This window comes from Vombatus ursinus, unplaced genomic scaffold, assembly GCF_900497805.2.
Source record: "Vombatus ursinus unplaced genomic scaffold, bare-nosed wombat genome assembly UNPS02014778.1, whole genome shotgun sequence".
NCBI classification, from domain to species: domain Eukaryota; kingdom Metazoa; phylum Chordata; class Mammalia; order Diprotodontia; family Vombatidae; genus Vombatus; species Vombatus ursinus.
Window position 1 is genome coordinate 16,650,035 of NW_020954556.1, and position 27,560 is coordinate 16,677,594.

The following is a 27,560-nucleotide window of genomic DNA, read 5'->3' on the forward strand; positions in this document are numbered from 1 at the left end:
AGCGACCCTGAAGCAGGCCTCAGAGGACTGAATCACAGGCAGCTGTGGCAGTTTCCAGACTTCTCAACCCAGGAACGCCAAAGACAACTTAGAAGGTCAGTGGGAAAAGTCTGTAACTGTGGTGAGAGAAAAAGCTAGGTCTCAGCCACCCCCGGGGCCAGGACTGTTTCCTGAGCTTCCGGCCCACAGACTGAGGGGGAATTTAGTGGCTGATCAGAGGGAGATTGCAGGGATCTCTTTGCCAGTGCTGAGGCAGGAATCTCTTGCTTTGTCCATGCTTGGATCTGGGTCACAGTTCTGAGGGGCAGTCCTAGGGCAAGGAGGAATGCTGGTATGGTGAAGCTTCTTGTGGCGGTGGAGAGAAAACACCTCACCCTTTATCATAACACCTTGGAAGAACTGAAAATTTTCAAGTCCCTAGAAGTATCTTTGAAAACAGCTGTACAAACCCCTGAAGCTTGGGACAGTACATTCTCCACAATGGAAACAGACTTTTACCTTAACAAAGAGTTTAAAACTCAAGTAATTGGCCAGGATCATGAGTAAGCAGCGCAAAAAGAATCAGACTATATTATCTTACTTTGGTGACAAAGAAGATCAAAACATACAACCAGAAGAAGACAATGAAGCCAAAGCTCCTACATCTAAAGCCTCCAAGAAGAATATGAATCAGTCCCAGGCCTTGGAAGAGCTCAAAAGGGATTTTGAGAAGCAAGTAAGAGAAGTAGAGGAAAAACTGAGAGTTTTGCAAGAAAATCATGAAAAACAAGTCAACAGCTTGCTAAAGGAGACCCTAAAAAAATACTGAAGAAAATAACACCTTAAAAAATAGCCTAACCCAAATGGCAAAAGAGGTCTAAAAAGCCAATGAGGAGAAGAATGCCCTAAAAAACAAAATTGGCCAAATGGAAAAGGAAGTCCAAAAGATTACTGAAGAAAATACTTCCCTAAAAGTTAGAATAGAGCAATTGGAAGCTAGTGACTTTATGAGAAATCAAGACACTGTAAAACAAATCCAAAAGAATGAAAAATTAGAAAACAATGTGAAACATCTCATTGGAAAAACAACTGACCTGGAAAATAGATCCAGGAGAGAGAATTTAAAAATTATTGGACTATCTGAAAGCCATGGTCAAAAAAAGAGCCTAGACATCATCTTTCAAGAAATAATCCAGTAAAACTGCCCTGATATTTTAGAACCATAGGACAAAATAGAAATTGAAAGAATCCACTGATCTCCTCCTGAAAGAGATCCCCAAAGGAAAACTCCTGGGAATATTGTAGCCAAATTCCAGAGTTCCCAGATTAAGGAGAAAATATTACAAGCAGCCAGAAAGAAACAATTCAAGTATTGTGGAAACACAATCAGGATAACACAAAATTTAGCTGCTTCTACATTAAGGGACTGCAGGGCATGGAATATAATATTTCAGAGGGCAAAGGAGATAGGATTACAACCAAGAATCACCTACCCAGCAAAAGTGAGTATAATCCTGCAGGAGAAAAATGGTCATTCAGTGAAATAGAAGACTTTCCAGCATTCTTGATGAAAAGACCAGAGCTGAATCAAAAATTTGATTTTCAAATACAAGACTCAAGTGGAACATGAAGAGGTAAACAGGAAAGAGAAAATCATAAGAGACTTATTATGGTTGAACTGTTAACATTCCTGCATGGAAAGATGATATTTGTAACTCATGAGACCTTTGTCAGATTTAGGGTAGTTGGAGAGAAAAAAATTATATGTATATGTATATATATATATATATATAGAGAGAGAGAGAGAGAGAGAGAGAGAGAGAGAGAGAGGGCACAGGGTGAGTTGAAGATGAAGAGGTCATATCTAGAGAATAAAATTAAAGGGTGAGAGAGGATTATACTAGGAGAAGGAGAAAGGGAGAGGTAGAACAGGTTAGATTATCTCACACACAAAAAAAAAACAGAAAAGAAAAGGCTCTTACAGTGGAGGGGAAATGGGGGAAGGTGAGAGGGAATGAGTGAATCTTATTCTCATAGAATTTGACTTAAGGAGGGAATAACATACACACTCAATTGGGTATGGAAATCTGTCTTGCCCTACAGGAAAATAGGAGCTGGGGGGAAGGGGACAAGAAAGTAGAGGGATGATAGAGAGGAGGGCAGATTGGGAAAGGGAGTAATCAGAAGCAAGTACTTCTGAGGAGGGTCAGAGTCAAAAGAAAGAATAGAATAAATAAGGGGGTGGGATAGGATTAAGGGAAATAGAGTTAGTTTTTCACAGCATGTCTGCTATGGAAGTGTTTTGCATAACTGCACATATATAACCTATATTTAGTTGCTTGCCTTTTCAATGAGGGTTGGTGGGGAGGGAGGAAGGGAGAAAATTTGGAACCCAAAGTTTTCAAAACACATGTTTAAAAAAATGTTTTCATATGCAATTGGGAAATAAGAAATACAGGAAATGGGGTACAGAAATCCATCCTGCCCTACAGGAAAATTGAAGGGGAAGGGGATAAGAGAAGGCGGGGGAGAGATAGAAGGGAAGGCAGACTAGGGGGAGGGGTATTCAGAATGCATACCATCTTGGGGTGGGGGGAGGGGCAAAATGGGGTGAAAATTGGAACTCAAAATCTTGTGGGAGTAAATGTTGAAAACAAAAAAATAAATAAACAAATTATCATTAAGACTCAAAAAAAAAAGATTTATGATTCAAGGGGCAGCTAGGTAGCATAGTGGATACAGCAACAGCCCTGGAATCAAGAGGACCTGAATTCAAATCAGGGCTCAGGCACTTGACACTTACTAGTTGTGTGAGCCTGAGTAAGTCACTTAACCCCAATTGCCTCACCAAAAAAAAAAAAATTATGGTTCAGATAGGTGGCATGTTTTTCCAACTCTGGGATTCTATGAACCCTTCTCTGTCCATGGAGATCTCTTCCTTCTCTGTAGTGCTGCATTACACAAAATCAAGGTCACATAGTTAACACTTTAAAGCCTCTTCTTAAATACTTCATGTGTGTCCCTCTTATGTTCCCACCTACATGGTCAGTTCCTTAGGGACAGTGTCTCCTGTATCCTCCCTCCCCTAGCTTGTCTAGCTTAATGTTGAGTATATATTTGGTAGCACAGTGAAATTTCATAGTTATTAAGTCATGTCTGACTCTTTTTTGCCTCCATTTGAGGTTTTCTTGACCAAGATACCAGAACAGTTTGCTATTTTCTTCTCCAGCTATTTTACAGATAAGAAAACTGAGGCAAACAGGGTTAAGGGACTTGCACAGGGTCACACACCTACTAAGTGTCTAAGGCTGGATTTGGACTCAGGTCTTCTTGACTCCAGGCTCAGCTCCTTATCCACTGTGCCACCTAGCTGCCCTGCACAGTAAAATAGTAGAGAGAGAATAAACAGGGTAGATTAGAGTAGGAGCCAAGAGACCTGGATTCGAATCCTGTCTCCATCACTCACCAGTCTTCTTGTCAAGCTCTCAGTTTCTTCTATTTGTAACAATGATCTAGTGACAACTGCTATGACCTGCCTTTCCTACATCACAGGATTATCATAAAGACCAAGTGAGGTAATATCTGTGAAAATGTTGTGGAAGCTGAAAAGTACTTTACAGAAGAGAGAATGTTATGATTATCATTCTACAAATACTTGTTGGTTGATTAGTTGATATTTACTCTTCCGTTTACCCTTGAGCTTACGAGAACAGGATGGAATAGTCTTATTGTATTTTGACCTCATTAGGCTCATCTGGAGCGCTGTGTTCATTTCTGGGCACCAGGATTTATGTAAAACAGCAATGAGTTAAGTTCTGTCCAGAGAAGGCAAAACAGGATGGTAAAGGGTCTTCGTCCATAGCATAGAATTTTAGTTGAAGGAACTGGACATGTTTGGTCTGCAGAAAAGAAGTTGAGAGCTAGAGAGGGATGGGGGGGTGGGGCAGGCATATTGGTTGTCTTAAGTATTTGAAAGGATATCACAGGGAGAATGGATTAGACTTTCTGTTTGGCCCCAGACAGCTGAATTAGAAGCAATGGATGGAAATTGTAAAGAGGCAAATTTATGCTTGATGTCAGGGGGGAAAATTAGTATTTTGAAAACTGTATTTCAATATAATTGGTTTTCTTTTTAATCCTATACAGTTATCCCTCCCACATCATGACTTTCCCCATTGCAGTTTCAAAGTATCACAGGTTGGCATAAGAAATTAATGGAAATTTGGGGGCGAATTTTGTGGAAACCACAGGTGACACGCGAAGGTCAGTAGATGACAGAGAAAGCTTAGAAACTCAGAAATGCATAAAATATATGTATAGTATTGTATAATATCAAAACCCCATAAAAGAAAATGAAAAAATTCAGACTTCTTCTCTGGGACAAAGAGAGGGCCAAAAAATTTTATGCAGATTTTCTAGATCGCAGGTTCACCTCTACCTACCCCCACCTGCCTCATGATGTGGAAGGGATAGCTGTATACTTCATCTCATGCAAATAAAATATTGTTCTGAAGAGTACATAAGCTTCCAAAGAATGCCAAAGGGGTCCACAAATACAAAAAGATTAAGAACCCCTATAATCTAGTTCAAGCCCATCACTTTACATATGAAGAAACCCAGAAAGTAGATGTGGTCTGCCCAAAGTCCCCAAGCTAGTTAACATGTTGGAGCTTGGATTTGAGCCCAGGATTTCTGACTTCTAATAAAGTTTTCTTTCTACTACATCATTGATGCCTAAAATGAAACCAGAAATCAAGCTTTCAAGGTCTGTTAGGTCAGCTTTGATAGGGTTGGGGAAAAGGTATGTGTAGGGATGTGTTTGTGTGTGTTTATGCATGTGTGTATGTGTGTGTGTGTGAGAGAGAGAGACTGACAGACAGGCAGATGGAGACAGAGACAAAAAGAGATAGAAAGAGAAGGGGGAAGAAAAGAAAGACAAAAGGGAGGGAAAGGGAGAAATAGAGACAGAGAGAAAGAAAAGGAGAGAGAGAGTAGGGAGAGTAGAAGATGAACAGAATACAGTTTGTTGTTTGGTTGATATCAGATTAAAGAGATTTACAGATGAAGGCCTGTTGAGCATCCCACAGAGCTTGGTTCATGAACTACCTGCTAAGGCACTATTGGAAGTGTTGCTTGCATACCACATAGATTGGAAAGGTCAGAAGTAAAGGAATAATGAGAAAAGGTACTGAGCTCATAGCTCAGAGTCAGAAAAACCACAATCTTGAGGAGAACACTCTGAAACTGGAACCAAACAGTGGGGCCTGGGAAGAGGAATGCTTTAACAAAGAAAACAAGCTCCTTATGTGTTAGACCACTCAGTGTCCCAGCTCCCCAAGCTCTCTTCTCTGGGGCTGAGAACCAAGAGCAAACACAGTTGGCCCAATTCAGAGAGGCAGTGTTAGGCTGGATCTGACTTCATGGCTTCAGGATTGTTTGCTGTCTTTATTGATGCGGGCTGTATGTGGACATACTTTCTCTTCTCTACTCCATCCCCTGCCTTCTCCACTCCCTGCCCACCTTTGCTGGCCCTGTCTTCTCCTCTGCCACCTCTCCATCTCCTAGCAAGCACACTCCCCTTTTCCTGAAAGTAGGCATTCCTCACATCTTGCCACCAGCCTCCTTTTCTGCTGTAATTTCTTCTTCCTCTCAGCTGCACATAGGGAAGTTTCATGCACAGTACTTACCTCTAAATATACTTTTCCCATGCCCACTCAACAATACCCTTTGGAACAACAAAAAAAAAGTTAAATTTCACTAATTATTAGAAACAATATGTTCATTCAATCAGAGATCTCCACAGTAACCAACCATAACTTAAAAGAGAAGGCTCAGTATTCCTGAGGTATAAATAAGACCAGAGGATTGCATTGGGATGAAACTGGTTCAACAAATTATTGGCTCTAGATGTGTCTCTGTGCTTATTGCTTTTAGCTGGAGTGCCTAGTCCCCATCAAGGATCTCCAAGCCTTTAAGTAATAGATCTTTAAATTAATTACCAAAAACATGCCTTGCAGTTTCCAAGATTTGCTGTGATTGTCAGGGATTGTGATAGAGGGGAAGAGAAGGAGATTGTAGGGGGATTGTGGCTCCTATAACTCCCACTCCCCGGGGACTATACTGTCAATGTAGACTACCCTCTTCCTCAGTGTTTTCAGAGCATCAGAGATTGGTAGGATTTCATTCCATCGGAGACAGGGACAACACACTGGGCAAAACCCCTGGATAGGGAAAAGCACAACTTCAGCCAGGGGTAGAGAGAACAAGCATACACTGAAAACCAAAGCTGGATGATAGCAGGGTGTCTGTGAAGTGATGACATTCAAAGGACTGAGATGAATGGGAAACTAGTTGCTGAAGAGGATTTGGAGCAGGAAAATTAGTATCAGAGGAAGAAAACAAATGTAGGAATTCCATGGAACTGACCACTTGTCTGACTCGATCTTACTTCTCATAGTTTCTTTCTTTTTATTGTAGCTCCATGCACTCCCCTTTTCCAATCTACCATTAAAATACCAGATTGATGAGTAGAATGCAGCAGTCTTTCCAATGACTCTCAGGTAGCGCTACTGTGACATCTGAAGAAGCAGAGTTCCAGAGAAGTGTCTTACCCGGGTCTAACAGGTGTAAGTGGTAACCTGGGGTTTAGACCAAATTTTTATGATTCCAGATGCAATTGTCTTTCTACCACACCATACCTGTGCTGAATTGATGGTCATGCTCATAACCCAAACATTTAGGTGCCATAGGCCTCAACCTGGAGAGCTGGGAGCCACCATTCCTCCCTAGTACAAGAACTATCTACTGACTTTTTTGTTGCCACTACCTTCTCTATGTTTCCTTGGTTCCACATTTTTTAGGAGGGATCACATGGATTCTTCTTCTTCTTCTGGGCCTGGTTCTAGAAGCCTAAATATTGTTGCTTTTAAATACTTACCAGCTCAAAAAAAAAATGTAGTGTATATTACACACATCAATGTCACTATCTTCCCACCAAATCTACCCTGGACAGTAATTGGACAGGTCACGTTTGATTCAAATACCTTCATACAACTGCAATTCAACTCAACAGATGTTTGTGGAGGGTCCACTATTCTCAGAGCACTGTGCTAAGCCCTGAGAGAACTATACCATTTAAATAATACATAACCCTGTACTCATGGAACTCAAAGCTTAATAAAGGCAAATGGAAAATAACACTAAAACCATTTATATTGATTTATGGTTTATAGAATGTTTTATGTATTTTATCTCATTTTACCCTCACTAAGCACCCTATGAGGTAGGTGCTATTATCATCTCCATTTGATAGATGATGAATCTGAGGTTAAAAGAGGTTAAATGACTTGCCCAGGGTCATACAGCAAATGAGTATATGAGATAAGACTTGAACTCAAGTCTTCCTGACTGTGAGTCTAACATTCTCTCCTCTGTGACACCTAGCTGCCTCAAGTGCCCAAATACCTATATTTTGTGACGAATATATAAGAAAGGTATACACATAAAGTAGTGAGATAGGGACAGGACGTTAGTCATTTGATTGCATTGTTTAATGAAAAGGGCAATGAATTTGGGGTCAGAAGACCTGGGTTCAAATCCTTGCTCAACTACTTATCTCAATGATGGTAGGCAAATCATTTTACCTATTGGATGATTTCCACAGTCCCTTCTAACTCTAAATCCTCTCATCTTAGGACGTCCCAGCAAAGGAGGCAGCATGGTATAGGAGTCTTGTATTTGGAGGCAGAACATGAGTTGGAGCCCTGGCTCTGTTACCTACTGCCTAGGTGAACTTGAGCAAGGGTGGGGGTGGGAATTCAGTTTCTTCTTCTGTCGCATAACGGGGTTAACTGCATCATCTCTAAGATCCCTTCCAGCTACAGGTGTATATGAACCTACCATCTGTGCTTTCAAGGTGTTATGTGCCTGATGCCTGTCATTAGGGATGGGAAATAGAGATCTAGGCTGGATCAGACCAGAGTTTTCATCATCACTTAACTCCATGACGTGTACACTACAAGTGAGTTCTGGAACAATGTAAACCTAGATCTCTGAGTGAAAACAAACCATGATGAATAAGCTCTTCTCCCATTCACAACAACTACAATACAGAAGGAGAGACCTGAGATCAAATATTGAAAACATTGCAGCTAGGCTGATCTTCCTAGATGTAACAAATCCCTTGTACTTACTCCAATCTCTTGCCATATGATCTTTGGTTCAAAATAAGACATACAAGCTAGAATTCCCATGATTTGTATCCCTTAAATGTCTCAGTCAGTCAGTACTTGGTTCATCTCACGATAACCTTAGTAGGATGGGAACAATCTAGGGGAATCTCTTTTTAACACTGCAAAGTGCCACCAGAACTCTCTCCCCTCTCTCCTTTTCCCCTCCCCCCAACACTCTCTGCTCTACTCATAAAATCATGGTGAGGGGGGAAATTCAACAGATAAGGAGTGATTTCAGGGAAAGTGATTACAGGCATTAGGGATAAATTCTGAGCAAAAGAATGAAGATATGAAAGTGTAGGGCATGGGTGAGGGGCAGTGACTAACAGCACCTTGATTTGAGCTGAGTATATAGAGGAATATAACATGGAAGACTATAGATATACTAAAGCTGCAAAGGCAGTATAATTCCAGCATGTGGGTTTCTTTGAATATCAATCCGAGGGGCTTGAACTTTAATCAGTAGGCAATCCACTGAAGGGTTTTGAGCTGAGGAGTTCACAATCAGATCTCTGCATAAAGAAGATAAACCTTGGAAAGGTCTACTGGCAAGGAAAAAGATTAGAGCAAGGGTTCTTAACCTGGGCTCCATAGACTATAGGGGCTCCATGAACTTGAATGGGAAGAAATTTCATCTTTGTTTACACTAACCTTTGACTTCCTTTGTCATCCTATATATTTCACTTTGTACATTTAAACTAATTTTCTGAAAAGAGGTCTGTGAGCTTCACCAGACTATCAAAGGGGTGTACGACAAAAAATGTTAAGAACCTCTAAATTAAAGATTAGGTCATCAGACTAGTGCAAGATAAATGAATAATAATAGGATTATAGATCTAGAGCTGGAAGAGATATAATAATGACAATTAATAATAACTAACATTTGCATAGCATTTACTATGTGCCATGCACCGTCTAAATACTTTACAATTATTATCACATTTGATCCTCACACCAACCTTGCAAGGTATTATTAGCCCCATTTTACAGATGATGAAACTGAGGCAAACAAAAGTTAAGTGACTTGCCAAGGGTCACACAGCAGGTAAGTATCAGGATTTGAACTCAGATCTTTCTGATTCCAGATCCAGGTAATCTAATCCAACCCTCTTTTTTTAAAGATGAAGAACAGAAACTCAGAGAGATTAAGTGATTTCTTCCAAAGACATACTGTAGCCAGAGGCAGATAAAGGATCCAAGCCCTCTGGCTCCAAATCTACTGCTCTTTCCGCTATACTATGGAGTCCCCTGAATTAAGATAATGGCTATGGTAAAAGAGAAGCAAAGACAGACTGGAGAGCTGTTGTGAGGTCAGAGTACATAGCATTTCATAGCTGATAGTATATGGAGAAGAAAGAGTCAAAGACTTAGTTATATCCCCATATCTAGCAGCCAGAGAAGGAATACATTAGGAAAAAAAAAAGCTGTCATTTCCCTGCAGATAGCCCTGAGATAGACTGACATGCACTTGCATGCTTGATGAATATTTATGGAGAACATCATTGATTTATCTATCCTGGGGTTTGCAGCATTTCTTCAGGTGGCTTATGACCAAAACAGCTAGAAAAATTCTGGGTGGTTATAATAACAAAATACCACTCTCTTCTCCCATTTAAATATATACATTTTCATGAGTTCATACTTTAAGATAGGAAGACAAAGTAAAATACACATCCACTTATCAAAAGTGCAAGCAGAATTCTGTCAAGTTACCAGATGGACTTGAAAAATGCATTGTTTTTGGCAGCCCCCAAAGAGGGGGTATGGCCATTTGAAATTTTTAAAAAAGAAAAATAAAAAGATTCACCTAAGTCTAAAAAAAAAACTGAAGTTTTTTTTTTTAATACCTGGAAAATAATAAGAACTGTAATACACCTGATTGCCTCTGTGTTTGCATACCCCCTGTTAATACAGATTACAATCCTTCTAGGCCTTTGTAGATGGTCTTCTTGAGTTACTAAAAAAAAAAAAAAATTAAATATCTGACCACCTTTTCTTTATGATAAGACTCTGTAACCATGAGGTAAACTAGTCCTGGGACCACAGATGCACAGGTCATCATGGGGCTTTTATTTGGAGTCTCTCCTGTTTGGTAGCACCTTCCAATCTTTGTTCTTTATTGTTAAAGCCTTTTGGAATCAAAAATTACTTCTACACAACAATGAGATTCTACAAGAGAACTGTGGCCAGGCAGAGGGTAGGGGGTGTGGGATAGGGTGAATAGAAGAAGGAAATATAACATTTTTTAAATTAAAAAAAAAAAAAGAAACTACTGCCATTCTCCCTGGCTATGTATGGGTAATATGTATTTAAAAAAAAAAGAAGTGCATCTGTCACTTAAATGGCTCCTACACACAAGGAATAGCAGGAAACAAAATGAAATGATCTCCCAAATTACAGATTTTTGCCATAGAGATGAAAGATGGCTCCCTGCCCCCTTCACCCAATGGCCACTCAGAATTCTGGCTCCATATTGGACTACAATTGTTTTTTAAACTCTTGGCCACTTGAGATCAAACAGGGCATAATGTCAAACTGGGCATGGGGTTAAGGGATGGGTGGAATGCACAGGTTGGTAAGGAGGAGTTTGCTTAAGGAGAACTGACCCCAAGTTTGAAACAAATCAGGCTCCTGTACTCGAAATAATATTAAGGGGCAAAACATCTCCCACATCATCCCCTGAGTGCTCTCCACAAACTTTCATAAGCCAGAAAATGCATTAGCACCACTCTCGTGAGAGACCAAAGTCCATTCTGATAACTAAATAGTTTATCTCTATGATTGGTTATTTAGCTTTACAGGTCCCACACTTTACCCTTAGGAATATTTTGTTTTGATTATCCTGTACTACATCTAATAAATTTTGAAAAGGAAAAAAAAAAATCACCCTTAGCTTATACATTGAAAGAAGTTGGTTCTGGCCAGTACCAACATTCAACAAAATGGTGAAGTAGAAAATGCTTGTTTTTACTTTCTCTTCCCTTCCTTCTATCTCTCCTGCAAGTCTGCTCTGGTTCCTTTCAGTTTCCATTATCTTTGCCCCTTCTTGAGAGATTTAGTCTTTATCTCTTTCCAAAAGGCCAAAAGGTGGATGTTGAGCCAAGTTGGAAAACAATCACACCTCTGCATGTGATGAGACTAGGCTGGAGGGCCTCCAGATTTAGAGATAAAAGTTATGAGCTAGGAGCTTTTGCAGGAATATTTGTATTTTAATTAAGGACTTTGAAAAACAAACAAACAAACAAAAAATCTTCCCATTAAAGATGCAGAGGAATGAATCTCTAATGCTGGAATTTCAGAAACTTATGAGCTTCAATAGAGAACATGTGAAGGTGATTGGGGGAAAGGGTTCCTCAATAACTTCCAGATTAATACAATTTGGTACCACCAGGTTAATCTTCCTAAGGCACTGCTTAGATATGGAACTCTCCTTCCTGTCCACAAAATTTTGCTGGCTCTCAGTTACCATCCAAATAAAGTCTAAACCTCTTAGTTTGGCTCTGTTGTCTGAATTTTCAGGCTGAAAATATGAGTTTTGTTTAGTATTTCAGTAGGCTGCAGTTGGGCAGCTAGGTGACACAGTGGATAGAGGTCCAGGACTGAAGTCAGAAAGACTCATCTTTCTGAGTTCGAATCTGGCCTCAGACACTTAATAGCTGTGTGACCCTAGGCAAGTCACTTAACCCTGTTTGCCTCAGTTTCCTCAACTGTAAAATGAGCTGGAGAAGGAAATGGCCAACCACTCCAGCATCTTTGCCAAGAAAATCCCCAAATGGGGTGAAAAAGAGTTGGACACTACTGAAACAACTGAACAATGACAATAGACTGTGGTAAGAATGCCACAGAGAGGCAAGCAGCAAGACCAACTCAGTGATGAGTCTGTGAGCTCCTGACTAAAGGCTCCTCATATTTCCTCTGCTTGAGGCCAAGATTAGACTCAAAATCTAAAGTCAGAGGGGTGAGAGAATGAGATCAATAGGTGGGAGAGAAGTGGCACCAATAGTGAAAGTTAGGGGGAAACAGGGGAAGGAAGGAATACTATATGTGGGCTCTGGAATGTGGAAGGAATGAAATGTGGAGGGAATCAAATACACTATTCCCTTTCTTTCTTATTCCAACCTCTGAGATGATATGGGCATGTTCTCTGCAAGATCCAGTTGATTCCAATTGGGCAATCAGTGCCCACCAATATTAGAGTCAGGGTAGCGGGTCTTCTCTTTGCCTCCTCAGCCTTCTAAAAGGCAAAAGGACAAGGCAGGAATTTATCAGCTCTCCTGCCTTTTAGCAGGATGAAATTACCTGCAGACACAGGGACAATTGAAATCCCTAGTACCACTCCATCCTACCTGGGTGTCACTTTGGTAATCTGCATGTAATCTGTGATATCTCCCTCCTGTGAATCCCTAAAGCATTTCTTGTCTGAATTGTTCATTCACTGATGGGAGGATATACTGCCTTGTCTGAGAATTATGTATGCCTGCATCTTACCTCCCCCACTAGGCTGTGGGCACCCAGAGAGCAGGATTTATGTTTCAGATAATCACAATAGCCCATATTTATATGAGTTTTACACACACTATGTCATTTGATCCTTACAAAAACCCCAAGAGGGAGGCAGTGTATTATTAGTATCAATATCCCATCTTAATAGAAAAGAGAAACTTTATATCCCTCACAGTTTCTAGCACAGTTCCCTCCACTGAGAAGTAACTCAGTTAAATTTCCTCCACTGAATAACAATAAGTGAAATTACAATTTTCGTAAGGTCTACCCTGAGGCATTGTCAGAGTTGGAAAACTCTGGGAAGGGAATTCATTAAGGATAAAATCAATTAATATTTTGGAGTGTGGCTCGTTAGTTGACTGATAGTCTGTTAGTAGACTACCACTGGTCTGGTTTAGAACTGTGGGTTGATCACCTCCGTCCTAACATGTGCAAAATTGCTTATGCAACAGAGACTGAGTACAATAGGGCACTATGCTAGCCTTCCCTAACCATAGCTACTACTACCACCCAGCTTAAAGTTTTTCCCTCCTCAAATTTTCCAAGAGAACTTTATCTTTATCTCTTTTTCAGCTCTGTCACAATTTCTTGCATTGCACTTAGCCATATCTGAGGCCAATCCTGCCTTGTAGATTGTAAGTTCCTTGAGGGCAAGGACGGTGTCATTTTTTTTTCTCTTTAGCTAAGCTCAGAGTTTTGTACATAGTAATAACAATTACTGAACAAATAATTCAGAATCCTTTGCTAACTGCATGGCCAAAATATATTTCCTTTATTGATTACATGTAATTACTTTGGAGAAACCTATTGCATATTCCAACTCTGGTCTAGATAACAAGAATCTCTCAATAAGTAGAACAAAGCAAAGCTTTTGTATAACTTTGGAGAAATAGAATCAAAGGATAGAAGGTATGGTATAGGGAGGACAGAACAAAAAGTCTGAGAAATTGATGTATCTATCAAACTGTTCTTGAAATTCACATCTGAACCATTGAGGCATACATATGAAGTTCCTCCTCAGTTTAGCAAAAGATAAAACATTAGAAAATAATAGATTATCAAAAATTACCCAAGCAAGTAGAACAAGCCTTTTATCGTTCTATCTGGAGGGTATAGGTTTCCGCTTAATTTTTGCAGCTTAACAATACCTCATGTAACTATGTTGTTCAGTTGTTTCAGTCATGTCTGATACTTCATGATCCCATTTGGGGTTTTCTTGGCAAAGATACTGGTATGGTTTGCCATTTCCTTCTCCAACTTATTTTACAGATAAGGAAACTAAGGCAAACAGGGTTAAGTGACTTGCCCAGGCTAACACAGCCAGTAAGTACCTGAGGCCAGATTTTAACTCAAGATAATGAGTCACAGTACCTATATTTGGACAGTTTTGGCACATTTCATTGTTGTCTTACAATAATTCAAGGCACTGTCATCAACCAATTTGGTCAGAGAACTGGGGGTTCCTTAAAATTTTATGTGGAATACTTTCATGCCTATGGGTAAAACATCTGTCCATTTAAGTTGCACAGGTTTTAACTTCTTTGTTTGAATACTGTTTGTCATTCTGCTATTTCTGTAGAGTCAGAATAATATGGCCAGTGAATATGTCATTAGACCTACAAGGCCTTGCAGTTTTATCTTACAGTTTGTTTTATAAAGGAGGTGCTTCTGTTGCTATTTAGATACAATGATGTCAGATCTAGGATCAGGAAGAGGAAGGGAGGTGGCTGTGGAGGCTGACATTCATTAAAACCAACCCCCTCCCCCAAATAAAAAAGATTTGGATTTTGTATCCTTATTGCTCAGAAGATGTAGTGAGTAATTATTTATTTATTTATTTTTTGTTAACTAAGTCCTATCTTCCTCCTTCTGTCTTACAGGTACATGGCAATTATCCACCCCCTCCAGCCTCGGCTGTCAGCTACTGCCACCAAAGTGGTCATCTGTGTCATCTGGTCCTTGGCTCTCCTGCTTGCCTTCCCCCAGGGGTACTACTCCACTACAGAAGACATGCCCAACCGAGTGGTGTGCATGATTGAATGGCCGGAACATCCCAGCAGGGCTTATGAGAAAGTGTGAGTAGCACAGCTTCCACATTGGAAAGTGCTGTGAAGCATATTTCTTTCTCAGCTGCTCCTTATTTCTCCTTTTCCTTTGGTCTTCATTTCTTCCACAACCATCATCAGACAGGATTGGCTAAATGCCTGGTACAATTCTCCACACAGAGCCAGATATAATTCTCTATGCTGACTGTGCCTAAAGCTATTTGTGATCCCTGCCTTCTAGTAATGAATTAAGCTGAACTAAATTTACTTCCTTCCTCTGAGCCTCAGTTTTCCCATCTGTAAAATGAAGAAATCAAACTGAATTATCTCATAGGTCCTTCCCAGCTCTGACATTTTTTGGTTTGAGCTTCTCTGTGATTTTTATGTATTATTTCTATGTGGAATAGGGTTGGGCATTATTCTCATGCCCTCAGTGTTCTTATTTTTCCATCTCAAATGTCAGCAGGGTATACCAAAAAGAGAGCTGGCCTCAAGTTTCCCCTAGACAAAAGGCCTAGGTCATTTCACTCCCTTAAAACCTCAGCTTCAGCAGTAACATGGAGCTAATAATAGTTGTGCTGACAATCTCCAGGGTCACAAAGATCAAATGAGATGATGTATATGAAACTCTATTCACATGTAAATTATTCTTATTCTCAATATTTTAGATGGACACTGGGCCCAGCTCAATATCTATTTGTATTGCCATCCAGCAACACAAATAGACAAGAAGCTGGCCCCAGAATTATATAGAAGGAGTGGAGCAGGCTGGATTCTTTCAGGAAATTGAAAAGCTCCTTTAATGACTCCAAGTTTTTCCTGGGAAACAAAAGCCTATGCTTCTAATACTAATAGTCTACCGGTGTTATATGGTTCTGATACCTTCCTGGAACAAAATAGTCTCTAAAGAATTGCCAATGAATATCACACAGAGGGCAATGGGGAGATGGGTGATGGAGATGAGCAAGTGAAAATACATAAACAATGAAGAACTTTAAAGAAAAACAAGTAAAAGATCATCAGAGAAATATGAAAGAGAAGATGGCTTGGTCACATAGAGAGGGTGAAGGATTATAAGTGAAGAACCTAAATACTCATCCAATATCCTTGTGATGTTAAGAGAAATGAGGCAGGTATCCTGTCTCAGATTTAAGAGAGGATACAGACAAGATTCTTAGAGAATAGGTACTCGTAGATGGGCTGAAAGCTACATTTGGGGGGGTGGGGGAACGACATCCAGATCTATGAAATCAATCAGCCAATCAACAAGCATTTATTTAGTACCAGGCACTGTGCTAAGTGATAGGATTACAAATTCAGGTAAAAAGACAATCCTGTCCTGCCCTTAAGGAGCTTGAATTCTAATAGAGAACATAGCATGTAAAAGGAGGCTAAAGCCGTAAAGGGAAAGGTATCCAACCAGCTATCTTTCTGGTCCACTTATTTACAGATAAGGCAATTAAGGTCCCTAGATACTAAAATAGCACAGCAGCAGAGCAGGGATCCAAACAGGAGTCTTCTAAATCTAAATCCAATTCGCTTTCCTTCACTCCACCATAAGACATGGACCCTTCTTTCGGTGTTTCTAGCCCTTTTTGAAAATCAAGACACATGCACATATGAGAGGTAGCATGGAATAGTGAATACAAAATTGGACCTGGAGTCAGGAAGACCTGGATTCCAAATCCCACTCACACTCTTACCAACTGTGTGATCATGAGCAACTAACTTCAGCTCTCTGAGCCTCAGTTTCTTCCTCTGTAAAATAAGGGATAATGACAGCATCTACCTCATAAACTAGGAGGATGGAATGAAAGAATGTATACAAAGCACTTTGCAAACCTAAAAACCTTATATGAATATGATACAGTTAAAATAATGACTCAAAGCAGATAATTCATATACAGAAGACTGAGTAATATAGATAAGAAATAGGAAGATCTTTCCATCTGGAGCCTGGACTGCTAAATCTATGACTGGCTAGAATAGTAGGAACTAGACCCAGTGATCTTCTAAGTCATCACAGTGGAGGTCCCAAAGTCTTCTTGACTCATAGAGAGGATTTAATGGACCATTAAGAAATTACAGTTTCTTCTGTTAAGTTCAACTCAGACCAATTAGGCAGCTCTCTTTTTTCAAAGTATGCTGATAGTGTGACCCTGGGCAAGTCATTTAACTCCAATTGCCTCACCGAAAAAAAAAAAAAAAGCCTCTGGGTACAAAGTATGCTGATAACTACAAGGTCCAAGCAGGCTGTGTTCAGCTTACATCATATAGCTAAAGGGATTGGAATACATGCTCTCTGAAGTTCCTGCCAGCTCATAATCTGTGATCCTTAACATTGGTTAGGGCTGATTATGGGTTTTGGAGATTCAGAAAAGAGGTGCAAATTGGTTCTTGACAGTGTTTTGTCATACTTTCCCACCACTCCATTGTGACGATTAAAAAGTTTTGAGAGACATAGTTTCTGGGTAATATAATCATTTTCTTAATGAGGCCAGCACATTAATAATAAAAAGACGGTCATTTGGCCTCTCTCTTACACCAAAGATAATCATGGCAGGGGCTCACAGTTCATATACCTTTCAAAGAGTGGATGTTCCTGAGGGTTGACAATCAACTCTGATTGGATAACACAATAGAAGGTGAGCTACATTAAAATGAAGGGCTCAGAATGACATCATGTCACTTGGACAGAGAAACTATCTCTTTACCAGACTACCCTCAGCTTTGGGCTATCTATTCAAAGAATATATACCCCACCTAAGCCTGAGAAGAACACAATAGCTTCCACAGGGTGGGGTCCTGAACAAGAAAGTTAGTCCAATCTCCTTATCAGTAATGTGCTTCGAGAGAATGAACTTTTAAAATCAGGACTTTGGAAGAAGAGGAGAGCTTGGAATCTCCTCAAATTATTGGTTATTAACAATAAGTTCTCTCATCATTAATGTGTGGTGGGAATCTATCTTCTTGTAATCATAGGCTTTAGAGCTAGAAGGAAAGTTAAAGGTTATCTAGTTTAGTCACATCATTTTATAGGTTCTGCTTTAATACCCTGCCAATCAGTGAAAATTATTAATAATCATATTTCCTTATTAGAATACATTACACAGACACACAGAAATAGATAGATGATATAGATATAGACATAGGTCTAGATGTAGAGACATAGAGATGATGTGGATAGATATGAGGTTCAGGGATTTAGGGGTGCTGGGACCCCAACATCACAGCATGTGGATCCTGCCGGAAAGAATTCGACCCAAGCCTTCTTTCAACCAAAGACAAGGTTTATTAGAACATCCGTCATATTGGGCAGACTCTTAAGGAGTCTGAATGTTAGTGAACTATTGGCTAGATTCTAAGAATCTGAGCAGTGGCTAGATTTTAAGAATCTAAGCAATGGCTAGATTATAAGAATCTAAACTGTGGCTAGATTTTAAGAATCTGAGCATCTTAATGGAGACAACACAGAAAGACTATGGGAGGGATCTAGGAGTGGTCAAGTAATCTACGAGGTAATAGAACTCCAGGGACCTGGATCATTGTGGCCAAGGGAGTATGGAGTCTAGATAGGATAAAGGGTGGGAAGTGGCCTGAGACCATAGGGAGGTAGGACAATGGAGGACTAGGCTAGGTTAAGGGTAACAGAATCAGGAGATTGAGTGTAGCCACAATGAAAGGCCAATTGATGGGATTATAGCCTCAGGCAAATGCCAGAGATTTGGCCAAGTGGGAAAATCCAGGGTTTTTTCAGGGTTTTTTCCTTTTGGGGTCTAGATCCCATCCTCATCAGATACAGATAGAAAAGATTCTGTGTGTGTGTGTGTGCGTGTGTGTATGTGTGTAAGATATAATGGAAGACAACATGGTATAGACCAGTGGTGTAAAACTCAAATAGAAACAGGGCCACTAATTCATACATAAGGATCCCTGCAGCCATGTGGTGACTTAGAAAATGACATTAATGTGATATAGGTTCTATTGTATTTTTATTTATTTTATTAAATATTTCCAAATGACATTTTAATCTGGTCTGAGTTGCACTCAGGAATGGTGCTCTGACTCATTTGAGTGTTTGACTTCTCTAGCATAGAGGTTAAAAGACTGACCTTGGAGTGAAGAATATCTGGGTTGAAGTCTTGTCTCTGCCACATACTAAATGTGTAACCATTGACACATCACTCTTAGTGCCCCTGGCAAATCTTTAAGATTGTCAGTTGCAAAGAAGTTGCTGACCTATATCCGCATAAGTATTTCCCTTAACTGGCAAAATAAATAAATGAAGGGGGGAGAGGAGAAATAGGTGGTACCAATTATAAAAACTTACCTTTCTCTAGTTCTTTAATGTATCTAAAGCATTTTCCTCACAACCACAGTGTTAGGTAGGTAGTAGTATAGGTCTTATTATCCACATTGTACTGAAGGGAAACAAGTTGAGAGAGGTACAGACTTGTCTGTGAACACACAGCTAGTGTTCAAGGCAAGATTGTAACTCAGGCCTCTGGACTCCAAATTCTAAACATCTCAGCTACATCACACTGTACATAAATAAATCAGTTAACAATCGAGCAAATGCTAAGGCTAAGGAATGCCCCTGAGGCAAGAGGAGTGTTCTCAGCTGATACCAGCAGAGTTAGAAACCAGGGACTGACTTTCCAGCCTAACATGTGAATGAAAACCTGATTTCTTTTGTTCTGTGTTAAATCTCTTTTTATTGTGAACTAAGTCATCATCAACAGCACACACACACACACATACACACACATACACACATGAACCAGATTTTTTCTTATTGTTTTTGTGAATATTGAAATACTAGCTTTCCAAACTCCTCTAGATCACCACTGGACAAAAGGCAGCATGTGTGCACTTTCAGGATAGGTGGTTTATTGAGATGGCGGCAACTAATATTCTCCTCGCTGCTGCCCACTCTCTTTATGACTATTGCCCAGAGTTCCAGGTGTCATCACTGTAACTGATTCAAAGCAATTGACTCAGGAAAGAAAGGCCCTGTGAACATCCATCCTTAACAATACTCCTAAGAAAACAGATCCTTCCATGCAGCATACACATACCTGACAAAACCCACTGCCCAGCAATGAACTCATTAGCAAGCCTGCAGTTGCTTTCAGAGGCAAGAGAAAACCAAGGGAGTGTGATTAATGAAGTGCGATGAATGGTGGAAAGAGAAAAGGCAACACATGGGAATCATTTCTTCATATCCTAATTTAGCCTCCCTCCCCCAAATTCCAAAGGTCTGCACATTGCCCTACAGAATATGTCTAAAGCCTTGTGGATAGCAGGCATTTCATGCTTATTGAATGGATACATATTTATATGGTAGTGGCATAGGATTAGGTGTGTGCTGGGACCAATTCAAACCAGCTTATGAAGGTTAATTGTTAAATTTTCATCATGAATAACAAGTTGCACATAATAGATTTGCCCATTCATGTGCAATCATCTTTTTTTTATTGTATTCTTATGGAAATGCTTGTTTTGTTCCATAAATTAAAAATAAAATTTAAAAAAATTTCATTGTGAGTGTTTATACCTTGTCAAATGCTGCAAGTCAGGGCTTGATTTATTGTTTTCTTTATTGTTATACTTAAGAAAGTAATGGAGAAAATGTTAATAATGCAGATGGTGTGTCATAAAGACATCTCTCCCCTCCCCCCTTCCTTTTCATAGAACCAGTTGTTAAACATTTATCAAAACATCCCGTGTGTAGGATTATGGAATTTTAGAGCCAGAAGGAGCCTTAGGATAACTGCATTTTAAGGTCTGCAAAGCGCTATATATGTTTTATCTCATTTGATCCTCACAAAACCCCTGCGAGATAAATGTTTTCATTATTTTCCAGATTAGGAAATTTAGGCTGAGAGAGATGCCTTTTGAAGGGTCACACAGCTAGTCAGTGTCTGAGGTTGGATTTGAGCTCAAGTCTTCCAGACTCCAAGTCCAGCACGGTCCTGGCTCAGTTATACCAATTTGTGTTGACAGCCCCAAATCATGGGTACACACAAGAACCAATGAGGAACTCCTGGTCATGTATGTATTTTAGCTAGGCGCTAGATCATACATCCTACTGGAAAGGGCTAGAGCTCATGCTCAATTTTATGGGAAGTGCTCCAGTCCAGCAGATTGGGGGACTCCTTGTTTTCACCTAAATATAAGGAAAAGAGAAAATTAACACTTTATAGTCAGAAAGACCAAGTTTGGCCCTAAAAAGGAATGAAAAAATGCACCTCCCTTTCTTCTTCACAGAGATGAGGGACAATGTATGTGGAACATTGCATACACTATCAGACTCAATTGATATATATGTTTAGTTTTGCTGAGTTGCAAAATAAACATAGTAAATGTAAGATAATCTTAGAGGGGAAGGCACCAGTAGTTGGGAGGAGCCATAAAGACCTCCTACAAAAGGTGAGATCTGAGGTTGATCTTGAAAGAAACCAGGTAGAGGTGAGGGGGGAGTACATTACAGGCATGGGAGACTGATAGTGTGCTGAAGCATGGAGATGGGAGACGGACTGTCACTTTTAAAGAATAGCAAAGAGGTCAGTAAGACTGGATTGTAGAGTATGTGGAGGGCAGTCAAATATAAAAAATTGGAATGGGACAGGTTATGAAAAACAAAGGACTTTATAGAAAATGGTTACACTGGGCTTTCTCTAGTGAAATGGAGGGTGATGTGGTCAGACTTATAGCTTAGGAAAATTACTTTGGCAACTGTGTGGAGGATAGATTGGAGTGAGGAGAGATTTAATGAAAAGAAAGCACTTAGAAGGCTACTGCAACAATCCAGGCAAAGGGAGGTGAGGGCTGAACTATGCGGTTGGGCTATGGAATTAGATAGAAGGGGACATATGTGAGAGATGTTGTGAAGATAAAAACAGCAAAATTTGTCAGCTGATTAGAGATATAGGCTAAATAAGAGTGAGGAATTGAGAATAACATGGAGGTTTTGAACCCAGGTAACTGGGAACCTGGTGCTACCCTCAACATTAATGGGAAAATTTGGAAGATGAATGGATTTGGAAGTAAAGAGAATGAGTTCTGTTTCGAACATGTTGATTTTAAGTCAACCTATGGAACATCCAGTTGAAAATGTCAAATATGCAGTTTATGATGTGGTACTCAAGCTCTGAAGAGAAACTGGATATATAGAACTGGGAAGTACCTAAATAGAAATGATAACTGAATCCATTGGACCTGATTTGACCATCAAGTGAGCTATTATATACAGAAAAGAGAAGGGGATCCAGGACAGAGCCTTGGTGGAGTATTGACAATTAATGTGCATAATATAGATAAAGGTCAGCAGCAGACACTAAAAAGTGGTTGTCAGATAGAATGGAGAGAACCAAGAGAGTATAGTGTCAGGAAAACTCAGAGGAGAGTATACCAGGAAGAGAAAGTGATCAGCAATGTGAAATGCTATTGAGAGGTCAAGAAGTATGAGGAACAAGAAAAGACAATTAAATCTGTTGATTTTAAAATTAGTGATTATTTTGGAGAGCAGTTTCAGTTAAATGAAGATGTCAGTAGTCAGACTGCAGAAGATTTAGAAGAAAGTGAGAGAGAAATTGGAAATAGTATAGATGACTTTTTCAAGTTTATCTGAAAAGAGGGAGAGAGAAATAAAATAGTAGTAGGGATGGACAAATTTAAGTGATGGTTATTTTTTTAAGGATAAGAGAGACCTACACATGTTTTTAGTCATCTGGGAAAGTGCTAAGAAATGGAGAAAAATTAAGAATTAGAGACAATACGCTAAAGACTGAAGGGGATATGATCGAGGGTATATGCTGAGTAGAAGGGTTGGTTGTGGGAAGGAGAAAAGTCACCTCTTCAACAATGAAGTAAATAAGGAGATTGGGGGGGGGGGGAGCAGTGATTTTGGCAGGATGTGAGATGAGAAGGCAAAAAGATGGAGCTTTCAGCAAATGTCCTCAATTTTTTTCAGGAAAGTACGAAGCAAGGTCCTCAGCTAAGAGGGTAGGGGGGCCAGGTTGTGCTATGGAAGATTTGAGGAGAGATTAAAAGATTTAGAACAGCCATTGGGGTGAATGGGATAGAGAATGGAATAGGAAGGAATAAAAGGCTTGCCTTGCTGCAGTGAAAGCCCAGCTGAGATTAGGTAACAAAGTTATGGTGGGCCCAGTCAGCATGGTTTCTTGGTTTTCTCCAGCTCTGTTTGGCAGTACATGAATAAGAGAAAAGTCAACAGGGTGGAAATAATTGGGTAGTCATGATCAATGATGAGACAAGGATATTTGAGAGTAAAGAATAGTCTAAGATTGAAATGGCTCACCAAAGGGTTGAGATTGGGAAGTGAGGAGAGTGTAGCCTGTACAAGGGTGATAACCTAAGTGGTACTGAGGGGTTGAGGGATTAGAGGACACAGTAAGGACAAAGAGCAGACTTCAATGGAATGATAAAAGAATTTGATTAAAGAAGGGAATTTCACAGTTCATGAACATGAAAGTGGAATACTTATGAGTAATGTCAAAATCAAGAGCATAACCATCCCTGCATGTTCCTGAGGTGAATTAAGTCATGGAATTTGAGAAGATTGAAGAACTAGGAAGATAAGGTATTCAGGAGAACATTGATATGTATGTTAAAGTGCCCTAGAATAGGGGAAGGAGTTAGAGTAGGGAGAGAAATGAGAGCAAAACACAAAATTCATTTAGGAAGAAAAAAGAATGTCAGAGGCAGGAGGGTTAGGAAGGGATAGGGATCAGTAAATAAATAGCCACTATAATCTGGATTTGGTGATAAATTTGGATAGCATAAACCTCAAAGGAAGAGAAGTTGTTGAACAATGGTGTCAGAGGAAGAGTATGGATGTGTCAATGGGGAGCAAAGCATATTCTGACTGTCCAAAATGCCCATTGAGCCCAAGGAATGAGAGAACATCTAGCCAGTGATGGAAAGGGTTGCTAGGGAAATAGTGTCATCAGGAGAGAGCCAGAAGAAGGAAGGTGTGAGACAGAAAGAGATACAAAATGAAAGTTTGTTAATTATGGAGCAGGCTTCCCAGAGGGCACAAGGGGAAGGAGTGGGCAGATCTAGAATGGGATATTGTTTGGGTGAGGAGGTAGGATTGAGGTAGATTGGAAAGAGAGAGCAACCTGCTGGGTTTGGGGAAAATATTTCACTAGATAATGGCTCAGTATCATTGGGATGGGGAAAGTATAAGGGATTAGGACCCTGCTAATCCTTGAAGAATGAGTCCTGGCAGAAAGTTGGTGGATGGAGAAAGGTATGGTGAGGGATGCAGGTGATTAGATTATTCAAGGTTGTCCTTCAAGCCCCAATCTTGTTATACACAAGTGGTGTTTCCTGTGAAGCCCTGAGAGGTCAACCTTACAGAAGGCAAGAGAAGGAGGAAGTATGGCCTAGGGAGTCTGGGAGCCAGGTCAGAAAGCAGGAAATGTGTCCCAGAGGACCCCCACCCACTCATCCCCTCAAAACACAATCAAAGGAGAAAAGAGTTTTCAAGGAGGAGAAGAGTCAGCAGCATTAAATTCTTCAGTGAGGGAAATGTCATAAAACTGTCTAAAAAGAAAACCCTCTATTCTGACAACATTGATTTTAATTATACTTAATTTTGCAAATGAATAAGTGCTGTGTAGTATTCTAGCAAGGTTGATATGTGTGTCAGAAGTGATGCAAATGACAGGCCACTCCAGATATGAGAACTCGGAGAATTAGTCTTCAGAGCCTTACAAGATAAGAATAGGTCTTTCTCCAATCTCCTGCTTAAGTCTACCCAATTCCAAGAGTCCACCCAGCAATGAAGGTAATAGGGACACTGACTGAAAGGCCAAAGGTACATTATTGAATGTTACAAGAGAAGGCCAAACAATGCCCACACACACACACACACACACACATACCATGAATTATAAGGTAAGTCCTACCCCCCCACCCCCCAACACATATACCCCCACACACATACATCCACGACTTTATTTTCACAGCATAAAATGATTAAACCTTTGCTAATGTGACTTTTCCAGATGCTTGTCCATTCACTCCATCTGCCTCCTCCATTTCCTTTAACTGGAACGATCTTTATCCTTTAGAGAATTCTGTACTGGGAATTAGTAGGAGCCCTGACCCTGGTCACTTCCTACTTTTACTAATGGAGAAAATCAGGCTAAGAGCTCTAAGCCTAGAGCTTTCAGCAGACAAAGCTTCCTGGTCTCATTAGGGTCAACCTACCTTGTAATTCCTAGTATTTGTAGAATGTGTGATTATAAAGAAGCCATTAGGAAATGGAAAAGAGAATTTTTTTAAATTTCACATATATGGGAAGAAATTTAAGATAAATACATGGTGGTTAGAAAAAGCAGGACTAAACTGTTTTTTCAAAACTAACCCTTTGGGCAAAATGGCAAAGTAGGAGAAGACCCTACTCCATCCCCTTCCCTTCCTTTCACCTTTCTTTCTTTCATCAATTTCCCCCAACCTCTGAGGTACCTTTATGCTATCTGAATCTCAGGTCAGGTTTCTACTTTCACTCTTTTCATCAATTCATTCCCAATGAGGAATGCTGGGAAGTGAATACTTTACCATCCTCAGGGAATTTACATTTTATAAGATCATGCCTGGAGAAAAACTGCTTAACCCAAAGTAATTTATCTATAATGGTAGAATTTCAGTCACCACCAGGGAGATGGCTTTATATTCAAGGCTTGTCTTTCTGCCCTCCAAATAATAGTTCCACAATAAATACACGTAGCAAGGAGCAAAAAAACCTCATTTATTAAAATCTAATTTATTCAAATTGAACAGAAATCAAGAGGAAGTATATGCAGGAAAATATATACTAGATAATACAGAGTAAAGGAACTTTTCCACTGAAAGAGAGGTAACTTAGCTCAACCAAGAGAGAGTCACAGATCTCACTCAAAGGGGAAATTCCCTGAAGTCTCTAGTATAGCAAACTGGGGATAGGCCCATGATGGAGACTACCCATTCCTATCCCGTCAGCTTCTTCCCAGAGTCTTATTCTCTCTTCAGCAACCGAAAGTGGGTTTGGCATCATCCATCTTCTCTCTCAAAGCTGAAAGCTAGAAGTTCCCAAAGCTACTGCAGAGCCCAAAGAAGACCCAAGAGAATGAACAAAGTTTGAAGAGCTTGAATAGAGATAAGGAGACTGAAGAGATTCTCTTCAGCTCAGCTCTGCCCCTCATGCAGGTGCAGAGCATTGATCTGGCCCAGTGAGGAAAGAGTCCCATACCAATGGGCTTTAAGATTTGTGTTACATTCATATATAAATATGTACACTTATTAGCTGTGTGGTCCTGGTCAAGTCACTTAACCTTGTTTGCCTCATCTGTAAAATGAGCTAAAGAAGGAAGTGGCAAACCATCCCAGTATCTTTGCCAAGAAAACCCCAAATGCGCACATGAAGAGTTGGACGTGACTGAAAATGATTGAGCAACAAATGAAATCTTATTTAATCCTCACCACAACCCTATGAAGAAGGCGCTATTACTAGCTCATTTTACAGATGAGGAAATTGAGGCTGAGAGAGGTTAAATGACTGGGCCAGGGTCACACAACTAATATCTGATGTGTGACGTGAACTCAGATCTTCCTGACTCCCAAGAAAGAGCTCTCTCTACCCACTATTCAATCTGTGTCTAATCTGAAGTCCAGGTATATCACATCTTACAGCATTTTCCTGATCTAGTAGTATAAGAACATTATCCAAAAAAAGGGTGGGAGGTGGGAGGGGAGTAAGGGGGGGTGGGATTTTCCTCTGCTGAACAGAGTGAAGAGAGAAACATTCTCAAACACAGGCCAGTGCCTATGAGATAGTTTCCCATTCACTAAAGAAAGTTCAAATGATGATTTTTTTAAATAGTACTGCATTTATGGTTCAACAGATTGGGATGAATTCGCAGATCCGGGGAGACTCCTCTTTCAGCTGTATTCTTGGGGTTCTATGGTTCTCCACCCCATAGGAGCTGTTTCACGTTCTATGATTAAAAAAAAAAAGATAATGAAAAAAGATAAAACATACAGAATTTTAAGGTTTTCAAAGCACTTTAAACATATTACCTGGGGTCCTCATAACAACTTTGTTACGTAGGTATTATTGTTATTCTTATTTTACAGATGAGGAAACTGAGTGTGAGAGAGGTAAAGTGATTTGCCCACACAACTAGTAAACGTCTAAGGAGGGGTTAAAATCAGAGTCTTCCTGATTCCAAATCCACTACTGCCATGAAAATAGTCATCTAGCCTTTGCTGTAGACCTCATGTGATAAGAAACCATTGTCCCCCAAGGTTTCCTAACAGCTCTAATTGTTGGGAAGTTTTCCTTATGAGGACCTGTACTGGTAAAGTGAGGTTTTTAACCCAAGTATAAGACTTTACATTTATGCATCAATTTATCATGGATCTATGACTTTCTTGGCATGGCAACTCTCTCCAATGGGAAATACCTATAATTTAGTAGACAATCTTAGAGATTTGCCTGAGCTGCAGAGAGGTTAAGAGGCTTACCCTTGGTAATACTGTTAATAACTATCCAGGATGAGTTTTGAATCTAAGGGTTCCTAACTCCAGGTCCAGCACTCTGTTTGCTTCAATGGATTGCCTCTCTATTGCTTTTTTTCCCTATGAAGTTTTATAGGGATGTCCAATAGACATCCTAAACTTAACATGTCCCAAACTGAAATCATTATCTTCCCCCTTAACATTCCCCTTCAGCCTACTAATTTCCCTATTACTATAGAAGGCAACCCCATCCTCCCAGTCCCTCAGGCTC

At 40.0% G+C, this 27,560-nt stretch overlaps 1 protein-coding gene across 1 annotated transcript in view; it reads left to right on the forward strand.

Moving 5' to 3' along the window:
• TACR1 (tachykinin receptor 1) overlaps nt 1-27,560 on the forward strand; it is a 172,275-nt gene that overhangs the window by 89,521 nt on the left and 55,194 nt on the right. The window contains exon 2 of the mRNA XM_027865436.1: nt 14,594-14,788. Coding sequence (XP_027721237.1) covers nt 14,594-14,788 — 195 coding nt within the window. The remainder of the gene's footprint in view (nt 1-14,593; nt 14,789-27,560) is intronic.